The 22,063-nt window shown below is 31.7% G+C and overlaps 1 protein-coding gene across 1 annotated transcript; it reads left to right on the top strand.

Annotated features, from left to right (window-relative positions):
- Positions 1-12,043: 12,043 nt before the first annotated feature.
- On the top strand, positions 12,044-17,146 carry Phum_PHUM607020 (znf683, putative; the record flags this gene model as incomplete). The annotated part of the gene is made up of 11 exons (XM_002432921.1): positions 12,044-12,052; positions 12,549-12,776; positions 12,858-12,977; positions 13,960-14,212; positions 14,304-14,501; positions 14,601-14,982; positions 15,069-15,423; positions 15,517-16,345; positions 16,439-16,667; positions 16,766-16,890; positions 16,995-17,146. The coding sequence occupies 11 exons, from the start codon at positions 12,044-12,046 to the stop codon at positions 17,144-17,146; spliced, it is 2,880 nt and encodes a 959-aa protein (XP_002432966.1).
- Positions 17,147-22,063: the final 4,917 nt, after the last annotated feature.

The raw sequence follows: 22,063 nt of genomic DNA, 5'->3' as shown, positions 1-22,063 counted from the left end.
TAAATTTGTCTGAACGTTAAAAAAAACGATCGCGTTACCGGAGAAGGAAGTCGACTCTTGAGATTTTGTGCGTGCGTGTGCGTGTGCGTGTGCGTGGATTCCAAAAACAATGGATATGCGGGGGGAGGGAGGGTCAGGACCCGGGCGGAACTCCAGAAATGTTGATTTTGGGGTACCCGATTTGCAAATTTTCATCAACAACAACAACAACACCTGTCGAATCCTCCCAAGGAGATGCACTCACACGCACACACGCACGCACACGCACACACATTCTCGTATGGTTTATTTATAATTATTTCTTTTCTCTCTCTCTCTCTCTCTCTTTCTTTCTTTCTTTGGCTCAATGTCGGGTATTGAACTCCATGAACGCGACCACCACTCAAACGATAGCCTCCATTTCTCGTAACAACTCCCGCCACTTAAACGATTCGACTTTAGAATATTTTCAATGCCAATGCCACTCACTGATTACATTAACAACGTTTTAATAGTTTTTTGCCTCTTCGTTTTTCCCCCCGCTTCCCCTCAAGTTTATCATCATCATTATTATCATCGTCGTCGTCGTCGTTTTGTTTGTCGTTTTTAAAAAAAAAAAAAAAACAAAACAAATAAATAATTTTTACGTTTGTTTGTTTGTTTGTTTGTTTCTTTCATTCTTACATCAATCAATAACAAAAAACGGACATTTTTTATCAGGACTTCCTGTTCAATTTTAATGATAAGGATTTTAACGGGGGGAAGGATGGGGGGGGGTTTAAATCACTGTCGTCAAGAAGTTAAAAGTTTTTTTTCGAACGTGGATTAAAATTGTTCGTTTGTTGGTTTGGTTTGGTTTGGATTGGTTGGGAGGGAATTTGACCCGAACAAGTCCCGTTTCACAGGTACCAATTACCTACCGGGACATACCCGAGATACTTTTTTTCTTTCTTTCTTTCTTTCTCTCGATTATTAATAATGGTTGTAAGAATAAAGTTCAACGAACTCATGAAAAGTGCAAGTTAAAAAAACTTTATAGTTATTAATAATAATAATAATAATAAATTTTAAACTCGCTCACAAGTAGAATAAAAAATAAAATTAATATTCGAATTGTGAATTTTTTTTACACACACAAACAAAAAAAAAAAAAAAAAAAAAAGCAAAGCAGAAAGTTTAAGTTTGTTGCGTGCGTGCGTGCGTGAGTGCGTTTGTTTGTTTGTTTGTCCGTTTGTTGTTTGTCCTTCTTTCGTCATCGTCCAAAAAGGATATGTTTTCCGTGCCAAATATCAATCGAAACCGGTCATTAATATTATTATTATTATTATTAAAATTTGTATAGAAATAAAAAAAAAAAATTCATTAATAAAAATTTTTTACCCTTCTCTCCACCTCTCCTTGCGGCCCCCCGTATCCCGAGGTATAAAAAAATCCTGGAATGGATTTCTGGAATTCATAATAAAATTAAGGTTCGTTGACTTTTTGTTTATTTCCCAAAAAATTGAGAGAGAGAGAGAGAGAGAAAGAGAACTTTGAAGAGGTCCTTCCTAAAGTGGGGGGAAGGGGGAAAAGGATTTTCCGTTTAAGGTACGAAAGGTAAGAGAGATATCCAAAGCTTATACCTAAAAATTTCAAGATGGACGAAAAGAAAAAGAAAAAATTTTTTTTGTTTTTTAAAAAAAAAGAAGACCAGCATGTCCATCCATTCTTAGTTTAAAAAATTTACACCAGAGTTACAAAAAACTAATAATAATAATAATAATAATAATAACGTTATCGAGGGAAAAAAAAAAATTAAATTAAAAGAAAGATATATTTTACTTTGAATTTTACGCTGATGGAACCGTCAGCTAACCTTGAAAAGGTAAAAAATTAAAAAAATTATAAAAAGAATTTATCGTATGTTACCGTTTCCATGACGAAAAGTATTCTTTTTATAATTCGAATTCCGCGAACCCGGTTTTGATTTTGTTTTCTGTTTTGTTTTTTTTTATTCTAGTTAAATGTGTTTCGCTCATGTTTAACGTATCGTCATCCCCGACCACCTTTTATTTACCCCAACAATCATCTCGCGGTGAGTTTTTCTTCAGGTACTAAGGAATAATGACAGCATGGAGAAGGCGCTATACTACGCACACACACTGTCGTTTTGGAAATTATCTGGTGCGCGCATTTTTTTTTTTCACACACACATACACACACGCGGAAATAGCAAACAAATAAAAAAATTTTTTTTTTTTTTTTTTTAAATAAAATAAATTTTCTTATTTAACATTATTAAATAATTTTAATAAATAAATAAAGTGATCGAGTGTTATAGTTATTAATAAATAAATAAATAAATAAAAGTGAGTGAGGATTTTTTTTATTAATTTTTCCTATACGGGAAATAAGTGAGAAAAGAAAAACGAAACAAACTCCTGGAAATTTTTTAGTTTTAGTTTTAACATTAAAAGGAATACTTTGAAATAATAATAATAATAAGTGATACCAACAAACAACAACAAACATGGATATTTAATTCGGATTATAATTTGGGAATGAAAAAAAAAATTTTTTATTTTTTTTTCCACAGTAAGAAAATATAAATAAAAATTTAAGGTGAGAATTTTTTTTTTCATTTTGGTTTTCTTAAATTTTTCATTTTCAGGTACGAACGTTTTAAAGCAGAAGACAATTATTTACTTCTTTCCCCCCTTTTTTTTTTTAAAAGAAAAAATTTCCGACACCGACTTTAATTTGAATTATAAAACTTAAGCGACTAATATAAAATTTATTTCCAAAATAATAATGATGATGATGATGATGATGATGATGATAATAATAATAACTTAAAAAAAAAAAAAAAAAAACCTAAAATGTCATTGAACTCAAAGCCCAACAACTAAATTCTTTGACCGTAGAGCTAAGCTACTAGCATACGAGTAATTAGATTCAATGGTAAGTTTTTAGGTCTTGTAAAAGAAGTAACAACAACAACAAACAACAAACAACAACCAACCAACAACAAGATATTAACGACGGTTTTTTTTTGTTTTTGTTTTTTTTTTTTTTTTTCGTTTATTATCATTATTATTATTTATTTTAAATCGCATCATGACGTCAATTTATCAATTAAAAAAAAATTCGGATTCGTTCGTTCGTTCGTTCGCCATTTTGAATTTTTACGTTTTTTCCGAGGGGGGGGGGTGTGGGATTTTCCGGGACGTAATTCGATATCGATTGACAAAAAAAATAAAAGGTTCGCAACATAATAAAAAAAAAGAATGGTTACGTTCGCGTACGCAAAAAAATACAAGAGTGAGAGAGAGAGATAGATAAATATGAGGTCAAGTTCAATAATTTAAGTTCTAGAACGTTCCGCGTTCCTCGTTACCCTGAACTCCCCGCCGGTCCCCTCCTTTCTCCTCTCCCCACCGGTTTAGTAAAATTCTAACCTGATCGAAAACATATAAAATATTATTTTTACGAGGAGGTAGCATTAAAAAACGAAAAAGTTATTTGCAAAATAATGGTTCCAAAACATTTGTGAGTGAGGGGGCAAAAAACTTAAATGACCGAAGAAGGTGCCTGCACTTTCATCCGAGACTCGGAGGTTTGAGGTCTCCTTCCGTCTTCTTTGTAGTAGTAGTAGTCGTAGTAGTAGGTATGTATGTATATACCTCTCTCTCTCACTCTTTCTCACTCTTTCAATTGCAGGTACGACGAGTTCGTTGAACCTGCTATTTTAAATTGAGGACTGGCCATTTCGTTATATTAACGAGTGTTTGTGTGCTTTTATATTAGCATCATCATCGACTATATATATATATATATATGTGTATACCTGTACCTTAAAACGTTTTTAGGTTATTTTACTATTCGTTTTAAAAATATTTCTTCTTCTTCCTCCTTCTCCATCCTCATCATCATCATTCTCATCTTGTATTACAACAAAAAACCTTTTCAGGTATTTACATTAAAATAACGGTAAAAACGAGAGGGGTTTAAAAAAAAAAATTTTTTTTTTTTTTTTTCTCACGAAGGGGAAAAATTCTCGTACCTGATTTTTTTGTTTGTTTTGTTTTTAAATGGTAAAAAAAAAAAAAAACAACAACGACAAATTTAAATTGATAATTTTTTTTTTTTTTTGAATATTCCCTTTTGTATTATTCAATTTCCTATTAAATAAATTTACATAGGGCATGGCAATCGAAATTATTATTATTATTATTATTATTATTATCACTTATGAACGTTTCCTTCTTTTTAAAAATAGTAATAATGATAATAACGATCGTAGGAGAAAGAGAGAGAAAGAGAGAGCATACGTCACTTTTAAATATTCTGCGTAATAAAGAAAAAAAAAACGTTAACCTTTTATTATTATTATTAATGATGATGACGTTATAAATTCGAATGAAAAAAATAAAAAGAATTTTTCCGAAGTAAATTTCCCAGTCTTTCTCATAAGTTAAATATAAGCGATTATGTTCAAAAAAAAAGAAGGGAAGAAAAAGAAAAAAAAAAGATTCCAGCCTATTTTTTTTTCATAACTGCCACGTATTTCTTTTAATTTCCCCCCTCCCCCCAAAAAAAAAAAAATTGTTTCGTTATTATTATTATTAATAATATTTTCCGTACGATATGTTATGGAAGTTTTTTTTTTTTTTTTTTTTTGTAAGAGGAAAAAAAAAAAAAAGAAAAAAAAAAGAAAAACGATGAGAGATTGTGTTGAGAAAAAGAAGAAGTTCATCATCCATGTTTGGTTTTGTTGTTGGGTAGGAGAGAAATGGCAACGAACTGTTATTCAATGCCATGACTGTGACCTAGGCCTAGTTTTTGCGCTTCAGGTTCAATGTCCTTTCATCGTTCCTCGATCGGAGTAGCATATTCGGGTTGAAATAAGTCTCTACCGATACAACCATAAACTTGGTCTAAATAATAATAATAATAATAATAATAATAATTTTATGGTTAACTTTTTATTATCGCGCGGTCGTTGAGGAATTTTCGCTTAAAAAGGGTTTCGAAAGGTTTTTCCGCGATAAATTGCCTCGCGAAAAAAAATAATAATTTTTTTTTTCTTATCATAACAGTCATTATAGTTTTTCATGTTTTCCAAAAATAATTTCACTAATTCCACGTATTTTTTTTTGCTTTTTGAAATGATAAATCATTAAACGAATTTTTTAATAATAATAATAATAATAATTCGTTAAATAATTTTTTTGTTTTTTTTTTTTTTTTCTCTAGAACTTTCTGAAATTTATTCGTTATTCTTTCTTTCGTCATAAGTGTACTACTTCCGATTCTTTAGAAATTTTTTTTACGTATGACGCATGTTATCGAACCTGATTAATATGAAAAAAAAAATTGTTTAACGACCTTTTTCTACTTCCACGTTAATAATATTTCCGATCGTTTTTTTTTTTTATCTCTATGCTCTCTCATATACCTTTTCATCGAAATAAAAAAAATACCAACGACAGAATTTTTACCAAAAAAAAATAAAATAAAATAATCGGGAAATTGCGATGATAATAATAATAATAATTTTTTTCGGGGGCAAATACCCGCAACTTTCAAATACCTTTAAATAAATAAATAAATAAAAAATTTATTTATTTATTTATAAACGAAAAAATCAAACCAGAAAAAAAAACGTTAAGCAAGGAATGATTATGACAGTCGGAATCATACGCATATCATATTTTCCAGAGGCGATAAACTTCGTAAGATGAATTATCGTGTAAGAGTTAAACAAACGAGCGATTGTGTTTTCTTACGTGTCCCACGCCGAGACTAGGTCATTCGTTTACTGTGTCATACTCGCACACACGCACACTCCACACACTCTCACACACACACACACACACTATGCAATGGGTCACGCTCGATAGAATTTACTTTCACGGCTCATTGTTTTACAAAAAAAAAAAAAAAAAAAAAACGCAACGTCCCCCCAATCGTCCATTATAGCCCCTCGGTCAGTTTTTTCAGTTCGCCCGTGAAACTCGCGAATCAATTATCGATTTTTTAACGTTTTCAAAAAAAATAAAATTAAAATGATAATGTAAACAAACAAACAAACAAACAAACGAAGAAAAACCGTTTGAAAATTTAAAAAAAAAAAAAAGAAGGAAAATCACTTACCCCTTTCCGTTCGGTTGTCCTGTCGCGTTTTCCCTTTTTTATTTCCGGTTCCGATAAATTCAATATCGATAAGATGAAGATATCAATCAATCAATCAATCAATCACCTGAAAACAAGAAAAAAAAATTGTTAAATTCATTTAAAATTTAGTCAATTACGGGTAAAATCAATATTCGGGTAACGTCCGTAATAAGGAATCGAGAGGGGAGGGGTGAAGGGGAGGGGGCAAGAAAGAAAGAGCGGAAAAAGAAAGAAAGAAAGAAAGACAGAAACAGGCAGAAGTCTAGTCGGTCAATGACCGACCGAATTTTCTAAAAAAATTTTTTTCTTTTTTTTTAAATGATTACCGCACGCATAAGAGATAACGTTGAGTTTATGGTTTTTTTATATTTATCGTTTATTAAAGAGTGACAGTTAAAAAAAATTTTATTATTATTATTATTATTATTATTATTATTATTATTATTATTATTATTATTTAAAAACGATTCGGTCTTGAGGTTTTTAATTTTATTAACAAAAGAACCTTTCGTAATTTTTACACGGAATTTTTTTTAGAAATTTTTTTTTTTTTTTAAAAATTTTCCAAAATGCAACCGACCCCCCCCCATTTCCTACCCCTACCCTCAACCCTACCCTACCCTACTCCCGGGTATGTTTTTTTTTTATGGGAGCGCATGCCTTTTTTTTTTTAAATATAAAATTTTCTTTTTTTTTTTTTTTTAGAAAATTTGATCGATTGGATTTTAGGGATGCGCAATCAACAATTTTCAGTTAAAATCTCTCTTTCTATCTCTCTCTCTCTCTCTCTCTATCTATCTATCTATCTATCTCTTTCTCTCTTCATCTCCTTATCCATTATTTATTGTGTTGTTTGTATGTAAAAATTTTCAAAAAAAAAAAAAAATCTTGTGCCACGTTTTAAAAATAAAATGTGCAATTTTTTTTTTTTTTAAAATTAATAAATTATCGATACGGACGGACGAACGCACGCACGTACGCACGCACACAAACGTTCGATAGAGAGAGAAAGAGGGGGGGTAGGGGGACAGAGAGAGAGAGAAAATCCATTAAACTAAAAAAATTTTTTTGGCTTTTTTTCAATGCGAAATTTTTTTAATAATTGCACTCAAGTGCAAATTTTATTTTTATAACGCATTTTTTTTTTTTGCAATTGCAAAGATCCCGGTTTCAAAAAAAAAAAAAAAAAACGAAAAGAACGAATCGTTATGCAAATCGAAAACGAAAATATCATTTCCGGTTTTTTTCCCTCCCCTCCTCCCCCTACAATCTCGAAATTTAAAAAAAAAAAAAAAACGAAAATTAATACGTGGAATTAGAAAAAAAATATAAAAAAAATAACCCTAGATTTAAAAACCTTCTCTCCAGCCTGGAGAGGAGTGAGAGGGAAGGGAGAAAAAAGGAAAACAAAACAAAAGAAATTTAAACCAGACGAAAAACAATTTAAAAAGCGGGAACCGGAAACAAATCAAAAAAATTTAAAAAAAAAAACGTATCTTTAGTTGGATGATGATAATAATAATAAAATAAAAGAGAGGGGAGAGGGGGAAGGGTGGATAGCGAGGGAAAAATCGACGGAAGAGAAGAAGGGAAGAAGAGAGGGAGGGGGAGAGAAAAAAATGAGAAGGTCGGTCGGCGAATGAGACGGAAAACGGCGGAGACAGATAAAATAGAGGGCGGTGGGAGTGGAAGTGGTGGTGGGAGCGGGGATAATGGCGGTGGCGGCGGCGTTATTGTCGGCGGTGTCGGTGGCGAAGAGAAAGACGTAAGGGTTGAAAATGGAGCATCATCTAGACGGAATTTTTTTTTTTTTTTTTTTTTTCCATTTCATAGAGACAGAAACGACACGACTGCATTTTCATTTATTTTTCAATGTTCCCCTCCTCTCTCTCTCTCTCCTCTTCTTCCCTACTCCTCCCTCTTCCCTTCATCTCCCGTCTCTCTCTTCCGGAAAATCACCTCGCCTGTTTTTTCTCTCTCTTTCTCTTGCTTTCTCTGTGAAAAGTGCAATTCAACGTAAGAAAACGCATCCCATCCATAAGCTAAACGTTTGTTTAAAGAGTTTTATCCGTTCGTTTAACGAACAAAACATAACCGTCGCATAAGCCGACGAAGAGTCATCCGTTCGTCTCAAATGGTTAGCTTACGAAAGAAAACACGCGGCGTTTTCGTCCCAGACAATTTCACGTGACGCCTACGTTTAGCTGACGGGTAAACCCGCTACGTTATTTATCGACTTATATTTTACACGACGACGTTTCGTTCGAGTTAGAGGTCGGGTCAGTGTTGGGGGTGAGTTTTGCAACCCTTGGAAGTCTGATTCTGTGTTGTCTATGGTCAGTGATTGTTGTTTTTTTTCCCTTCCGTTATTTTCCGTTATTGAATAAACGAAAAAACAACCCGAAAAGAAAAAAAAGAAAAGAAAAAATTTTTTTTTTTTTAATGTGAACGTGTTATTTGTGAATATGATGTTTTCATCATCATCATCATTAACATCAACAACGAATTGCGCGCAGTTAAATTTTTTCCACTGGAAAATTTTATCATTTCAATACACGTTCGGTAAGATAATTTTTTGTTATTGTTTTGTTTTTTTTCCGAACGGAAAATTCCAGGTTAGGTTCGTACCTTTAAAAATTTCCCTATTAAATATTTTTACTCTTTATCAATTATCAGTTCGATTTTCTTTCACACAATTATTATTATTATTTTTTTTTAACCCTTTGGATACAAAGTATTTAAAAAAATACAATTCACGCGTGTGCGTGTGCGTGTGCGAACGAGTGCGTGTATTTGCGTATACATGCGAATTTTACTTTTCCAGCAGTACAAAAACAATTTTATTATTATTATTATTATCGATTCCTCCGTATCGATTACGATTAATGATAAGATTATAAATAAATTTTCCCATAATCCTTTTTTTTATGAATTAAACGTCATGGAGACGATAATGGAGAAAAGTCTGGAACTCTTGTTTGGAAAATTTCAAAAAAAAAAAAAAAAAAAAGTTTTAAACGTCCGAAAGTGGGGTTGTTCGGGAATGAAGGGATAGAAAATTAATTATTATCATTATTATTATAAATTTCCCAGATGAAACACGTGACGAGGAAAAAAGAAGAAAATTTTTTTCGTTTAATTTCGCCTTGTTCGAAATGTCAAAGGGAATAAATAATATGTCGGTCACAAAAATGCATTCAAACATTAAAAAAAAAAAAAAGCTTAAAATAACGTTTCGAACGTTCGAAAAATATAGAATGAGAGAGACGGAGAGAGAGGAGGGGGAGAGGGGGCGAGGAGATACGGTGGTGGGAAAAAGAAAAAAGCAAAACGGGTGTAGTATGGGGAGTAGGAGGGAGGGAGGGAGGATGGATGGAGAAGAAATACAGCACAACCCCCGAGCTTTTTTCTTTTTTTTTTTTTTTTTTTACATTTTCCTTCTCGTTCGCCTTCGGCCCCCCCTCTCTCCCCGCCTTTCGAACCACGGCCCTCTACATCACAAATTTAAAAAAAAAAAAAAAATCTCACACTCAACTACTGCAGAAAATGCATTTTTTGGGGGACGTCCAACTCGTCCAAGGTTAACGATATTAAAAGTTTTTTTTCTTTTTTTTTTTTTTTTTTTTTTTTTTCAAGTCTTAAATGACGAATTAAATAAAATTCTCTTTAAATTCTTTATCAGGCTATTGGATAATATAAATAAATAATTAACGTGGCATTAGAAAATTTGAAAACCGTTTCGCGTTTCGCCGCAGTTCCCAGTTCGGATTTTCCCTTACGTTTTTATTTTTCCCTCCCCACCGTGTTATTACGTAATTCCGTAACGCGACCGATAAAATTTCTTATTTCCGGTTCGTACAGAAAAAATGATGATGATGATGATGATGATAAAATTTTAGGGTAAATTTAATTTTGGCGCGATTTTCAAAAATTCCTTTTTTTTTTTTTTTTTTTTTTTTAAATATATATACATAATAATATGTAAGAAAAAAAAATAAAAACGGCCAGACGACAAATAACGAACGAACGAACGTATGAGCGAACGTCTTGAACTTGAAATTTTCATTATTATTATCATCATCATCATCATCATTATTATTATTATTTTAAAGTGAGAGAAAACGCGAGACGGGAAAACGCGACGTGGAATTTTCAGTTGAGTTTTTTTTTTTTTTTTCTATTCGTCCGTTAAATAATTTAACAACACGTCGTCGCGATTGTTTTTTTATTTTTTTGTCGTTCATTCGTTTGTCGTTGTCGGACAAACAAACGAAATAGAAAGAGAAAGACAGAGAGAGAGAGAGAAAAATTACATAATTTTTATTTGTTTGTTTGTGTTTGTTTCAGATGGTGTTTTAACGTAAAATGAAAAAAATTTTACATTTCGATGGGTACTAAAGACAAAACGAGTTTTAAAATGAGACAGGTAAGTAATGTGTCATCCTATCACTATTATTATTATTATTATTACTATTATTAACATTATCGAGGTGAGGGTTTTAAATTATGACGTCATTTGTTTTAATTTTTTTTTTTTTTTAATTTACCCCTTATTTTAAATGATGTGGGTGATGCTGGAAAAAAAAAAATGACTGCGCGGATTTCCAAAACGAAAAATATCGATATTATCATTATTATTATTATTATTACTATTATTATTATTATTATTATTATTATTATTATTATTATTATTATTATTATTATTATTATTATTATTATTATCAAGGAGTAAGTTTTACCGTTAAAATGAAAAAATCGAGCGATCGTGAGAAAAAAAAAAAATTTTTTTTGAAAAAATTAATTAAAACAATGAAAACGGTGAAAATGAAAAAGTTTTTTTTTTTTTCGTCGTCGTCGTCGTCGTCGTCAGCAGCAACAGCAACAGCAACAGGCAAACCAGAAGAAATCGTTAATAACCGACACAAAATATAAATTAAAATTCATTTGGGAAATATTTAAAAATTTATCGTTTCTTTCTTTTTTTTTAAAGGAAAATCCTTATTACGCCCCGTGACGTCACGTGTGCTTTCTCTCTCTCTTTTTCTCTTTCTCTTTCTTTCTCTCTCTCTCGGGAAAATTCTCCCGGTCGTTTTTTTTTTTTTTTTATTCCCTCTTTTTCCCTTTCTCTCTCTTTCTCTCTTTTTCCCTTTCTCTCTTTCTCTCTCTTTCTCTCTTTTTACCCATTTAACTCCAGTAATAATAAACATTTCCTCGTGGTGGATTCCAGCACACGGAGCAAGGTCAAAACGTCTGAAAAAATGTAGGTCGCTAAACGGGACGGGACAGGACGGGGAAGGGAGGGGAGAGGAGGAATAAGAGGGGGAGGAGAGAGAGAGAACTGGGGACACAATTTGAAGGGCGAGCTGTCGACGACAATGAACGTAGAACAAACTATAATCATCATTATTATTATTAACAATTTTTTTTTTTTTTGTTTTCTTTCAACGATGCATTTATTGATTGATTCATAATAATAATAATAATAAAATGAATAATAATAATAATAATAATAATAATAATAGTAAAATATGTATAAGCATCGGTATTTTTATATATATACTATTATCATTATTTTTTTTTTTTTTTAATCTTGGCAAGATTTTTTTTATTCTGCGCGATTATAAATTTATAAATAATTTTTTTATTAATGATTTTGGATGCGGTAAAAGTCATAATAATAATAATAATAATAGTAATAATAATAATAATAAAACAAAAGGTAAAGGTAATTACGAAAAAAAAAAAAAAAACAAAGAAGAATTTAAATATAAAAACGAGCGAAACAAAAATTTCCGGGATATTTTTAAACGGTGGTTAAAAATACAGAAGTATATCGAAAAGATATCGAGATATCGAAAATATCGAAATCGAACAATGTATCGCGGTAATGCTATGAATCGATCGATGGATGGATAAGGTTACCCCCACAAAAAACCGATAAGATGAGATGAGAACACACACACACACCGACGCTTTCGTCAGTTGATTGAAATAATCGTGTCAGAAGAAGAAAGTTGCAAAAAAAACTAAAAGGCATACATATAGTTTGAATCGTCGTGGGAGTAGAGAAAAACCTTAAAAATCTTAAAATGAAAATTTTTTTTGTAGCACGGTCGTCGTCGTTAGATAGAAACTGTCTGGAAATTTAAAAAAAAAAAAAAAAACTCATTTTCTCTCTCTCTCTCTCTGAAATGTAAAAAGTTACGAGACCGGGAAAGCAAAAAAAAAAAAAAAATCCTGTAGGAGAGAGAGAGAGAGAGAGTGGAAGGGAGGGAAGGGGAGGGAAAAAAAGAGAAAAATGCACTCGAGTAATAATAATTCCACCATTTGGTGTTGAGTTGAGAAAAATGGAAAAACGACGACGACGACGACGACGACGATAATAATAATATTTTTTTTTTTTTTGTTTTTAGCCGGAAGGTAACGAAAATTCAACAGTTACAAATGGTCAGGGTCAGGTTAAGGAAGAAAAATACAGGGACGTTGATTGTTTCGATTTGAACGTAATTAAAGAAGAAGAATTCGATCAGCATGTCGTTTACATAGTTCCTGACGTTCACACGGAACCCAATTGTACGAATCGTGCCGAAGCATCCCTACCCCGTAATTTGATACTCAAACCATCTCAAGCATTAAGCGACGTAAGTCTAACTATAACGTCTAGAACGTTCTCGAAACATTTTACAAAACAACCCCTAAACGTTTTCAAAAATTAAATTTAGGTTTTGGGAGTCTGGAGCACTGGTTACATACCTAGAGGTACGAGATTCGGTCCGTTGGTCGGAGAAATATATGCAAAAGATTCAGTGCCGCAAACGGCCAATAGGAAATATTTTTGGAGGGTGAGTTTAAGGCATTTATTTTAAACATAATGTACAGGAATGATTAACATGAGCGGTTTAAGGGTTTTCCTTTGGGAAAAAAAAAAAAAAAAAATTCAAAGTTTTCCGGACCCGACTAATTTTCACACACTCACGCACTCACACATTCGACGCGTACGTGACGTAACGAAAAAAGTGGTTATTAAACGTTCTTTCAATACTTTCCTCCGAACGGTTATTTATATATATATATAAAAAAAAACAAATTTTCGCCTGGAAAAACGACCAAAACTTTAAAAAAGACCGATTTTAAGCCGAACGGACGAATGAAATCGTCGTTATCTCAGATTGCAGACGATTTTTATGCGATTCCACCCGTTCGTCTGTTTTCCTTTTTTTTTCTTTTTTATCTTCTTTTTTTCTTTTTTTTTATTGTACATATAAATAAATGTATATAAATTTATACTTTCAATTCCTTTGTCTGGAATTTCTGGAAAAGTTTTTTTCTTCCTTTTTTCCTTTCCCCCCCCTCCCCTCCCTTTTCGACAAACAATCGACCAATAAAAAATAACAACCCATCTTACGAGCGACTTTGAATTTTTTTTTGTTTTTTTTTTTTTTTTAAAAAAAAAGCTTATTATTATTATTAAAGGTTACCGGGGAAAAAAATTTAAAGATCTTTGTTGAACCTGTTTGGGATGCTGTAAACGTCCTCCTTATTATAAATGTGTATATATTTATTATTATTATCATTATTAATTTCGCCCTTTTTTTTTTTCTATTTAACTAACACAGGTACAAATCAAAGAAGAAAATTCGAGAAAACATCACGTAAGTTTAATTTTATGTACATATATAAATACGCAATCGCATATTAATAATAATAATAATAACAATGATTATGGTGGTGATGATGATGATGATGATAATGATAATCATTGATTTTTCACTTTGTAAATTTCCTAAACGATTTTAATTTTTTTTCTGTTTTTCTCCCATTCAGGTGTACAAAGAAAATGAATTATTTTATTATATCGACGGTTACGACGTTGCCAAATCTAATTGGATGAGATACGTTAATCCGGCATATTCGTCGGAAAGTCAAAATTTAATAGCTTGCCAATATAAAATGTGTATTTATTTTTACACGATAAAACCCATACTTCCAAATCAAGAATTACTCGTTTGGTATTGCAAAGAATTTGCCGAAAGGCTCAACTATCCTCTCACAGGAGAATTGATGCTCCTGAGAATAAGTAAGTAACTCCTTCCCCCCCGATTTTGTGTACGTGCCTGAAATTCGTTATCGAATTAAAATTTTTTTTTTTTTTTTTGGATTATTTTCAGGACAACAAGTTCAACAGCAATCGATTGTGACGCCTCAAAAAATCGCAACGGATAAAAATACCAAAGATTCAGATGCGGTCGCGGTAGTGGGTTCGGCAACAGCAGGAGGAGCAGGAGCAGGAGTAGCAGTAGTAGCAGCAGCATCATCGCAATCTCCTGAAATTTATCAGGTCGTTAGAAACGAAGACAGGGTAACAGGTACCGTATTCTTTTTTTTTTTTACCGAAACGTCGTCACGTGGTTTTGTCAAAAAACAATTTTGTTTGATCGTTTGTTGTTTTCATTAACCACTCGCAGATTTGTACGAGAAAACAAGCAAGGAAATAACGGGAAGGAGGAATTCGTCGTATAGATTGACGGATTACGATTTACAATCGAGATCTTCACCGCAGAGAAGTCCCACGGGACCGTATGAAGGAATTCCAAGAAATTCTCCCGAATACGATCCGCCGCAAAGGGGATCACCGGGAAACGGAGTGAGAACATCGCCGCAAAGGAGTTCGCCTGGTTCGTACGAAAGTATGCCTTGTTCTTACGAGGCACCACAAAGGAATTCTCCGGGAGGTTGTAACGGAAGCGTGAGATCGGATGAAGGGTATCACAGCACTGAATATCACGAATTGACACCACCGGAAGATTCGAGCGATGACGATTCCGACAATTACGTGTTGGATTACAGGTAAAAAAAATTTTTTCGCAAATTTTTTTTTCCATTATCTTTCCTTTAAGTAACTTTCTGAACGCATTTTATGCATAATTTTCCAGCAGTAAAAAAGACACCGGTTCTGGAGAAAAACCTAAACCGACAACGGAATCACATATAGCTCCACCTGTGCACACCGTTGTTCAATCCCTCGACACAAATAAAAACGAATACAGAAAAGTTAAAATTAAAATTAATAAGACTTATCAAAGCTACGAGGAAAAACAACCGGAAAAAATGGAAATTTCCGAACTCCCAATGCAGCAGCAGCAGCCGCAACAGCAACAACAACAGCATCCTTTGATACCACCCCAACCGCAAAATCCTACACCGGTTTTAACGACTCCGCTACAAATTCCAACTCCGGCCGAAAGTCCAAAAATGACGGTTCTTTCTCCGACTCTACAAGAACCAAGGGTAAGTATGGAACCTTTAAAAAATATTCATCTTCACTACCTTAATCTTTACTTCCGGTTTCATCGTGATTTTTAAAATCTCTTGTTTCGACAGGTTCAAGTTGCTCCTAGATCGACAAATCCTTGTTATTACGAAGAAGAAAACGTCGTCAACAGTACATCCGCCCCGAGAATTCAACCGACTCCTCCCACGGGAAGCATATTAGAAAATATTTTACTACGAAATCGTAAGGACGGTAACAAACCCATGACGGATAGGAAAACCGGGTCGAAACCGGAAGACACGAAAGATAATCAAAAACTGAAAAAATTTTCACACAACGGCGTCGTTGGAAATTACGATAAATTGGAAACGACGAAAGAAGTGACTCCACCTCCGACGTCACCCACGGAAATGGCGTATTCGTATAAGAAATCGCAAAGATACCAGTGCAGTCCGGATAGCAGTTCGAATACGAAAACGAGTCGAACGCCATCACCGAATTCTTCGTCTTATCCCACGGATTATCAGTATCAGAACAATTATTACGTTTATCAAAATCAATATCAGCCCTACGAAAAATCCGTTTCGCCAACGTATCAAATGTTAACGATACCCAGTTCGGGAGAGTTCAGGAGTTACACGGGACTTCAAACGATGCCACCCTCTCCGGACAACGGAGTGTGCAGGCCGACATCTCCCCTCAGCCCGAATTCATCATCGTCATCCTCTCGCGGTTTTCGATCTCTCCCGTATCCGTTAAAAAAGAAAGATGGTAAAATGCATTACGAATGCAACGTTTGTTTTAAAACGTTCGGACAATTGAGTAATTTGAAAGTACATTTAAGAACGCATTCGGGCGAACGTCCTTTTAGGTGTAATGTTTGTACAAAAAGTTTCACGCAATTAGCTCACTTGCAAAAACATCATCTCGTGCATACCGGTAAGTTCAAATTTCCAAAATTTTCCATCGAAAGGAACAAACCGAACCGAACCGAACTAAAATTTTTCTCTCTCTCTTCGAAAATTTTTATAGGGGAAAAACCTCACCAGTGTGACATTTGCAAGAAAAGGTTTAGTTCCACGTCGAATCTTAAAACACATTTAAGGCTGCACAGCGGTCAAAAACCTTATGCCTGCGATTTGTGTCCGGCAAAATTCACACAATTTGTTCACTTGAAACTACATAAAAGACTGCACACCAACGAGAGACCTTACACTTGTCAAGGCTGTTCAAAAAAATACATAAGTGCAAGTGGATTGAGGTAGGATCCCCTTCCCTTAAACGATCCTCCCCCTCATTCCTAAACCCCTTTATAAAAACTCTCATCCATCTTTTTTTTTTTTTTTTTTTTTTTTACAGAACTCATTGGAAAACTACTAGCTGTAGGCCAAATACGCTAGAAGAAGAATTAGCAATAGCTCAAATGGCTGGTTCCCCGACAGCTGGAAGTTATTACGAATACGTCGGATCGGACGGAAGCATGGGTAAGGAAAATTAAATGGAAATTTCGTTTCCCCCTCCCCCTCTCCCCCCCCACGATTACGTCATCAAACTAACGTCTTTTTTTTTTTTTTTTGGCACACAACAGGAAGTGGGGAAAAGGAAATTCACGACAACGATTCGAGGGATTCGTTCGATTTGAAATTTCAACAACCTTTGCACATACACACGAACGGAACCCAAGAAACCAGGCCGTCGGTCATTGAAACGTCACAGGGTCACGTGATCGAATGTACTTAAGTGATATAACGGGGAGAAAAAAAAAAACAAAAAAAAAAAAAAATGCCTTTTATTTTAAGTACGTTACGTTACAACAACAACAACAACAACAACTCATTATAACAGTGACTCGTTCGTTCGTTTGTTTGTTTGTGTTTTTTTTTTTCGGGGTTCGAACTGGAGAAAAAAAAGCGAAAAACTTTTTAATTTTTGGAAATCTGAACGATTAACGGAGCTCGCTGGGTGAGCTGATGAATAATATAAATTTTGAGTAAATGAAATTTTACGGTCTTTCGTTTGATTCGAAATCAAAACCGGAAATGATGAAATTTAAACGTGACGGGGGTGGAAAGGATAAGGCCCAAAAAAAGGAGGGAAATTTAAAAAAAAAATTAATTATCGAGAGATAGAGAGAAAATTACTTTTTAAATGTACAAATGTATAAAAAAAAAAAAACAAAAAATAGAAAAATCTAGAAAAAAAAATAATAACAAACAACTAAAACGTAAAACCAGTGAAGAAAAAAAAAAAAAGAAAATTCATAAGACTGAACGCAAGAGAGAGAGAGAGAAGCAAATAATAATAATAATATCAATCAATCAATCAATCATCTCTTGGAAAAAAAAAAAAAAATTTCAAAGACCGTGAAAATTGAAAAGAAAATAATAATAATAATAATAATAATGCAAATCATCCGGATAAAATTATTAATAATAATAATAATAATAATAATTAGTAGTAAACGATTGAAATTGATCTCTGACGTAACGTAAACAAAAAAAAAAAATCAGATTTCCAAACAAAAACAAAAAAGAAAAAAAAAGGTTTAATTAATGGCTCTGGAGAGAAAAACCTTTCGTCATCGTTTTTCTTCCAGATTTTTTTTTTTTTTTTTTTTTTTCGAAACAAATTCAACAACGATTGGATTGGACACTCACAATACGCGTGAAAACGCAGCAGGACCGTATCTCATTCATACAAGATGGCCAGCAACAAGTCGAAAAACCGAAAAAAAGAAGAAGAGGAAAAAAAAAGAAAATTCCCACCGTCCTAAATATTAAGGAAAATATTTTTTAATGTCGATTTCAAATATGGCGTCCGCCCGCCCGCGAGCCCGCGAGCGCCCACGCGGGCGCGCGCGTGCGCGCAACGCAAATTCGACTGAAATTAAATTTAATATTAAAATATTATTATAAATCATTATCATTATTAATATCATTATTATTATTATTATTAATGTAAATCATTGATATTAAAGCTAATTTATTATCATTATCATTATTATTATTATTAATTATAAAAATGACGCACGTAAATTTTAATCGAATTACGACAATTCGAAATGAGCGTGTCTAATATTTCCGATACTCATTTTTCCATTATTAAAACGTGTGTATAACTACAAAAACGTGTACAACGACAAACAAACAAACGAACAAACAACAATCAAAACTATTAAATATTAAATTGAGCTTTAATATCAATCCATAAATAAATAATTTATAAAAAAAAAGTTCCTTTTTGACTCCGAAAAGAAAATTTTCTTTCGATTTCGGTTTTCCGTTATCATTCTTAACAGCGGCCATTCACCCCCACCACAACAACAACAACAACAATCAAAACAACAACAACAACATTAATAATAATAATAATGATAACAATTAATTAATAGATCCGAAGTTAAAAAATTTTAAATTTAAAAAACGCGTGCAATTAATTATTTTATGTACTTAATAAAATTGCAAATCGACGATAATAATGATAATGATAATGGTAATGATAATAATGATGATGATGATGATAATAATAATAATAATAATAATAATAATAATTACTTAATAAATTTTCGAATTGTTTAAACATTGAAAAAAAAAAAAATTTTTTTTTTTTTTAAATTCATCTATCTATCTATCTATCTATTTATCTATCCCCTTCGCGTGATTGATTTAATTAATTTATTTATTTATTCGTAATTAGTTATTAATTAATTAATTATTTTTTTTTTTTGAGTTTGTAATTTATTAATAATGTTGATAATAATATTAATAATAATAATAAGCCTCGAGGCTGTGAAGTTTAAAAGGTAATAATAAATTTTCTTTTTTTTTTTTTTTCTAATTTTTTCGCGGTTAACGCGGTTGAAACCCGCGTGATTATGATGATGATAATAATAATAATAGTAATAATAATAATGATAATGATAATAATTATCGTGCGAAAGTTGAATTTTTTAATTATTATTATTATTATTATTATTATTTTTAAAAATGGTGGCAGTGGCTTTTTTTTTTTTTTTGTTTTTTTTTGGGTTATTTTTCCTCATGCGAATGTATAAAACAGTATTTATTAATTATTTATTATTATTATTATCATTATTATTATTATTATTTATGTACAAAGTGTTGAAAATTTTTTTTTTTTTTTTTTTTTTTAAATGTTACTCTCTGTAGTTTACGTTGTGTATTTAAAACAAAAAAATAATAATAATAATAATTTTTTAAAAAAAAAGTGTACAAATGATTAAATTTTTTTTTTTTTTTGAAAAAAGAAATTATTATTATTATTATTATTATTATTATTATTATTATTATTATTATTATTGTCGGTTAATAAATTAATAATAAAACTGTTCCTATGTACATGAATAATAATGGTTGGCACAATAAATAAATAAATAAATAAATTATTATTTTATTTTATTTTGTTTTCTTTTTATCATTACTATTATTTTTCTTTTTTTTTCGGTTTTTTTTCTCATTTCCGGTTCTAATAACCGAATTCTCATTTCCGGTTTCATTTTTTTTTCGTTGTTGTTATTGTATTTTGTCGCAATTAATTTAAAATTATTAATAATAATAATAATAATAAATTATGAATAAAATAAAAACTTTGAAAAAATTTAAATTTTATTTATTTATTTATTTATTTTTCCCCGGAAAAAACGGGAAAAGGGGAATCCCTAAATTCCGATCTCGAAAACGGAAAAGGTTACGAGAACGATTCACGAAAAGGGAAGTGAAAAGCAAAAGAAGAACGGCACGGATTTCGTGAAAAGAAAACCGGATGTAAAAAGAAAGTAAAAACGGAAACGATTCCGACGGGGAATTGTAGAATTACGGATACTTAAAAAAAAATCCATTGAAAACCTGGAAAAACTCCGATAATTTTCCGCGACTAAAACATAATAATAATAATAATAATAATAATAATAATAATGATTTGATAGTACAGCATAAATGCATTTTTACGACAAACCAAATTCTAACGTGAAAATAATTAATTTTCCTTTGAGAAAAGAAAATCAAAATAAAATCCACGTTTTTTCTACGTTTCGCATTTTCTTTTTTTTTTTCATCTATCCCAATACTCAACAGGGGATTTAAAATCTACGCATTTCCGTTTCCGTTATTTGAATCTAATGACACGAGTAACGCGGATTCAACGCGAATGTGATTTCCATTTTTTTTTTTTTTTTTTTTTTTTTAATTAAATTCCAGCGACAAATTTCTCCAGATTTTTTTTTCTTCTTGTTATCGACGTTGTTAAAAAAAAAAAAAAAATTTAATTAACGTAACGAATTATTCTCTCTCTCTCTCCCTCTCTCTTTCCCTCTCTCTCATTTTGACGTTTGACATTTTCCCTTTTTAAATTCTGACAGAATTTTATATTTTAAACTGAAGAAATTATCAAATGAAAAAAAAAAAATTCATTTTCCTTTTCTCATCATCTGTCATCAAAAAAAAAAAATCACCTGGTCAGTTTTTTTCTTTTTTTTTTTCAGGGGTGATTGTATGACCTTTCAGTACCGTATCTAAGTATTTCTTTTCCTACCTATCCGCGATTCTTCCCCCCCTCTCTCTCCCTCTTTCACCCAACAACTGCGTTTTCAATAACAATATTAAATAATTTTACTTTTTATTTTTTTCTCCTACCTAGTTCAAATTACGCGCATAATAAATAATAATAATAATAATAATAATAATAATAATAATAATAATAAGCCATGCCACATTCAATAAAAGGAAATTTAAAGAAGATTATGAAGAACCTAAAAGAAGAAACCATCCAGGAAATCGCACTATGTGGGACGGCCCACATTCTTCGGAAAATATTATAAATAGCACCACCGATATTCGAGTATTTGTCCCTAAGGAATCGGGTAGAGACCTGGGATAAATGCTTAACAACCCCGACAAATAAGAGCCTTGTCGTGTTTAAGAGTGACCATAATAATAATAATAATAATAATAATAATAATTTAAAAAATGAATGAACGAGTGAAGCCTAAAATTTATAAAATAATAATAATAATAATAACGATGTGAGAATGACGTTGAAAAAATCAAACATGGACGCCATCCATCGAAAACATTCAAAACCTAAAAAATTTTTAAGGAAGGTTTTTTTTTGGTTTTTCGACCTTGAAAATGTCTTCTTGTTCGTAGGTTTAAAGTTTTAAGGGTGATTTTAAAATTCACCCTCGGCAACAACAATTTTGTGCGTGTGCGTGCGTCAGTGTTAAACTTACGAAGAAATAATATCTGTCCGGATAAGGAATTTGAGTTTATTTTTAAAACCGTTTATCCCCCCCGTTCTCTCTCTCTCTCTCTCTCTCTCTCTCATTTATATATTTTTTTTAAAGATTCTCAAACGTTCCGGAACGAAAAAAAAAATTTCAAATTTTAAAAAAATTCGCGCCTTTTTTTTTCTTTTTTGTTTTTCGCGTTTGTTTTATTACCACCTCTTACATTTTTATTTAATGGAAAAATGACCCCCCCCCAGAAAAAAAAAAAAACCGAAATCGAACACGTTATTAATAATAATAATAATAATGATAATGATGATGATGATAGAAAACGATTACAATTATTATTATTATTACTTACTCGCGATTACAAAAAAAAAAAAAAAAAAAATGAAAAGGAGAAATCAATTTTT

This window comes from Pediculus humanus, genomic scaffold (genome assembly GCF_000006295.1).
Source record: "Pediculus humanus corporis 1103172108318 genomic scaffold, whole genome shotgun sequence".
Lineage (NCBI taxonomy): Eukaryota > Metazoa > Arthropoda > Insecta > Psocodea > Pediculidae > Pediculus > Pediculus humanus.
Note: the sequence above shows the minus strand (reverse complement) of the source record. Positions and strands in the feature narration are given on the sequence as shown.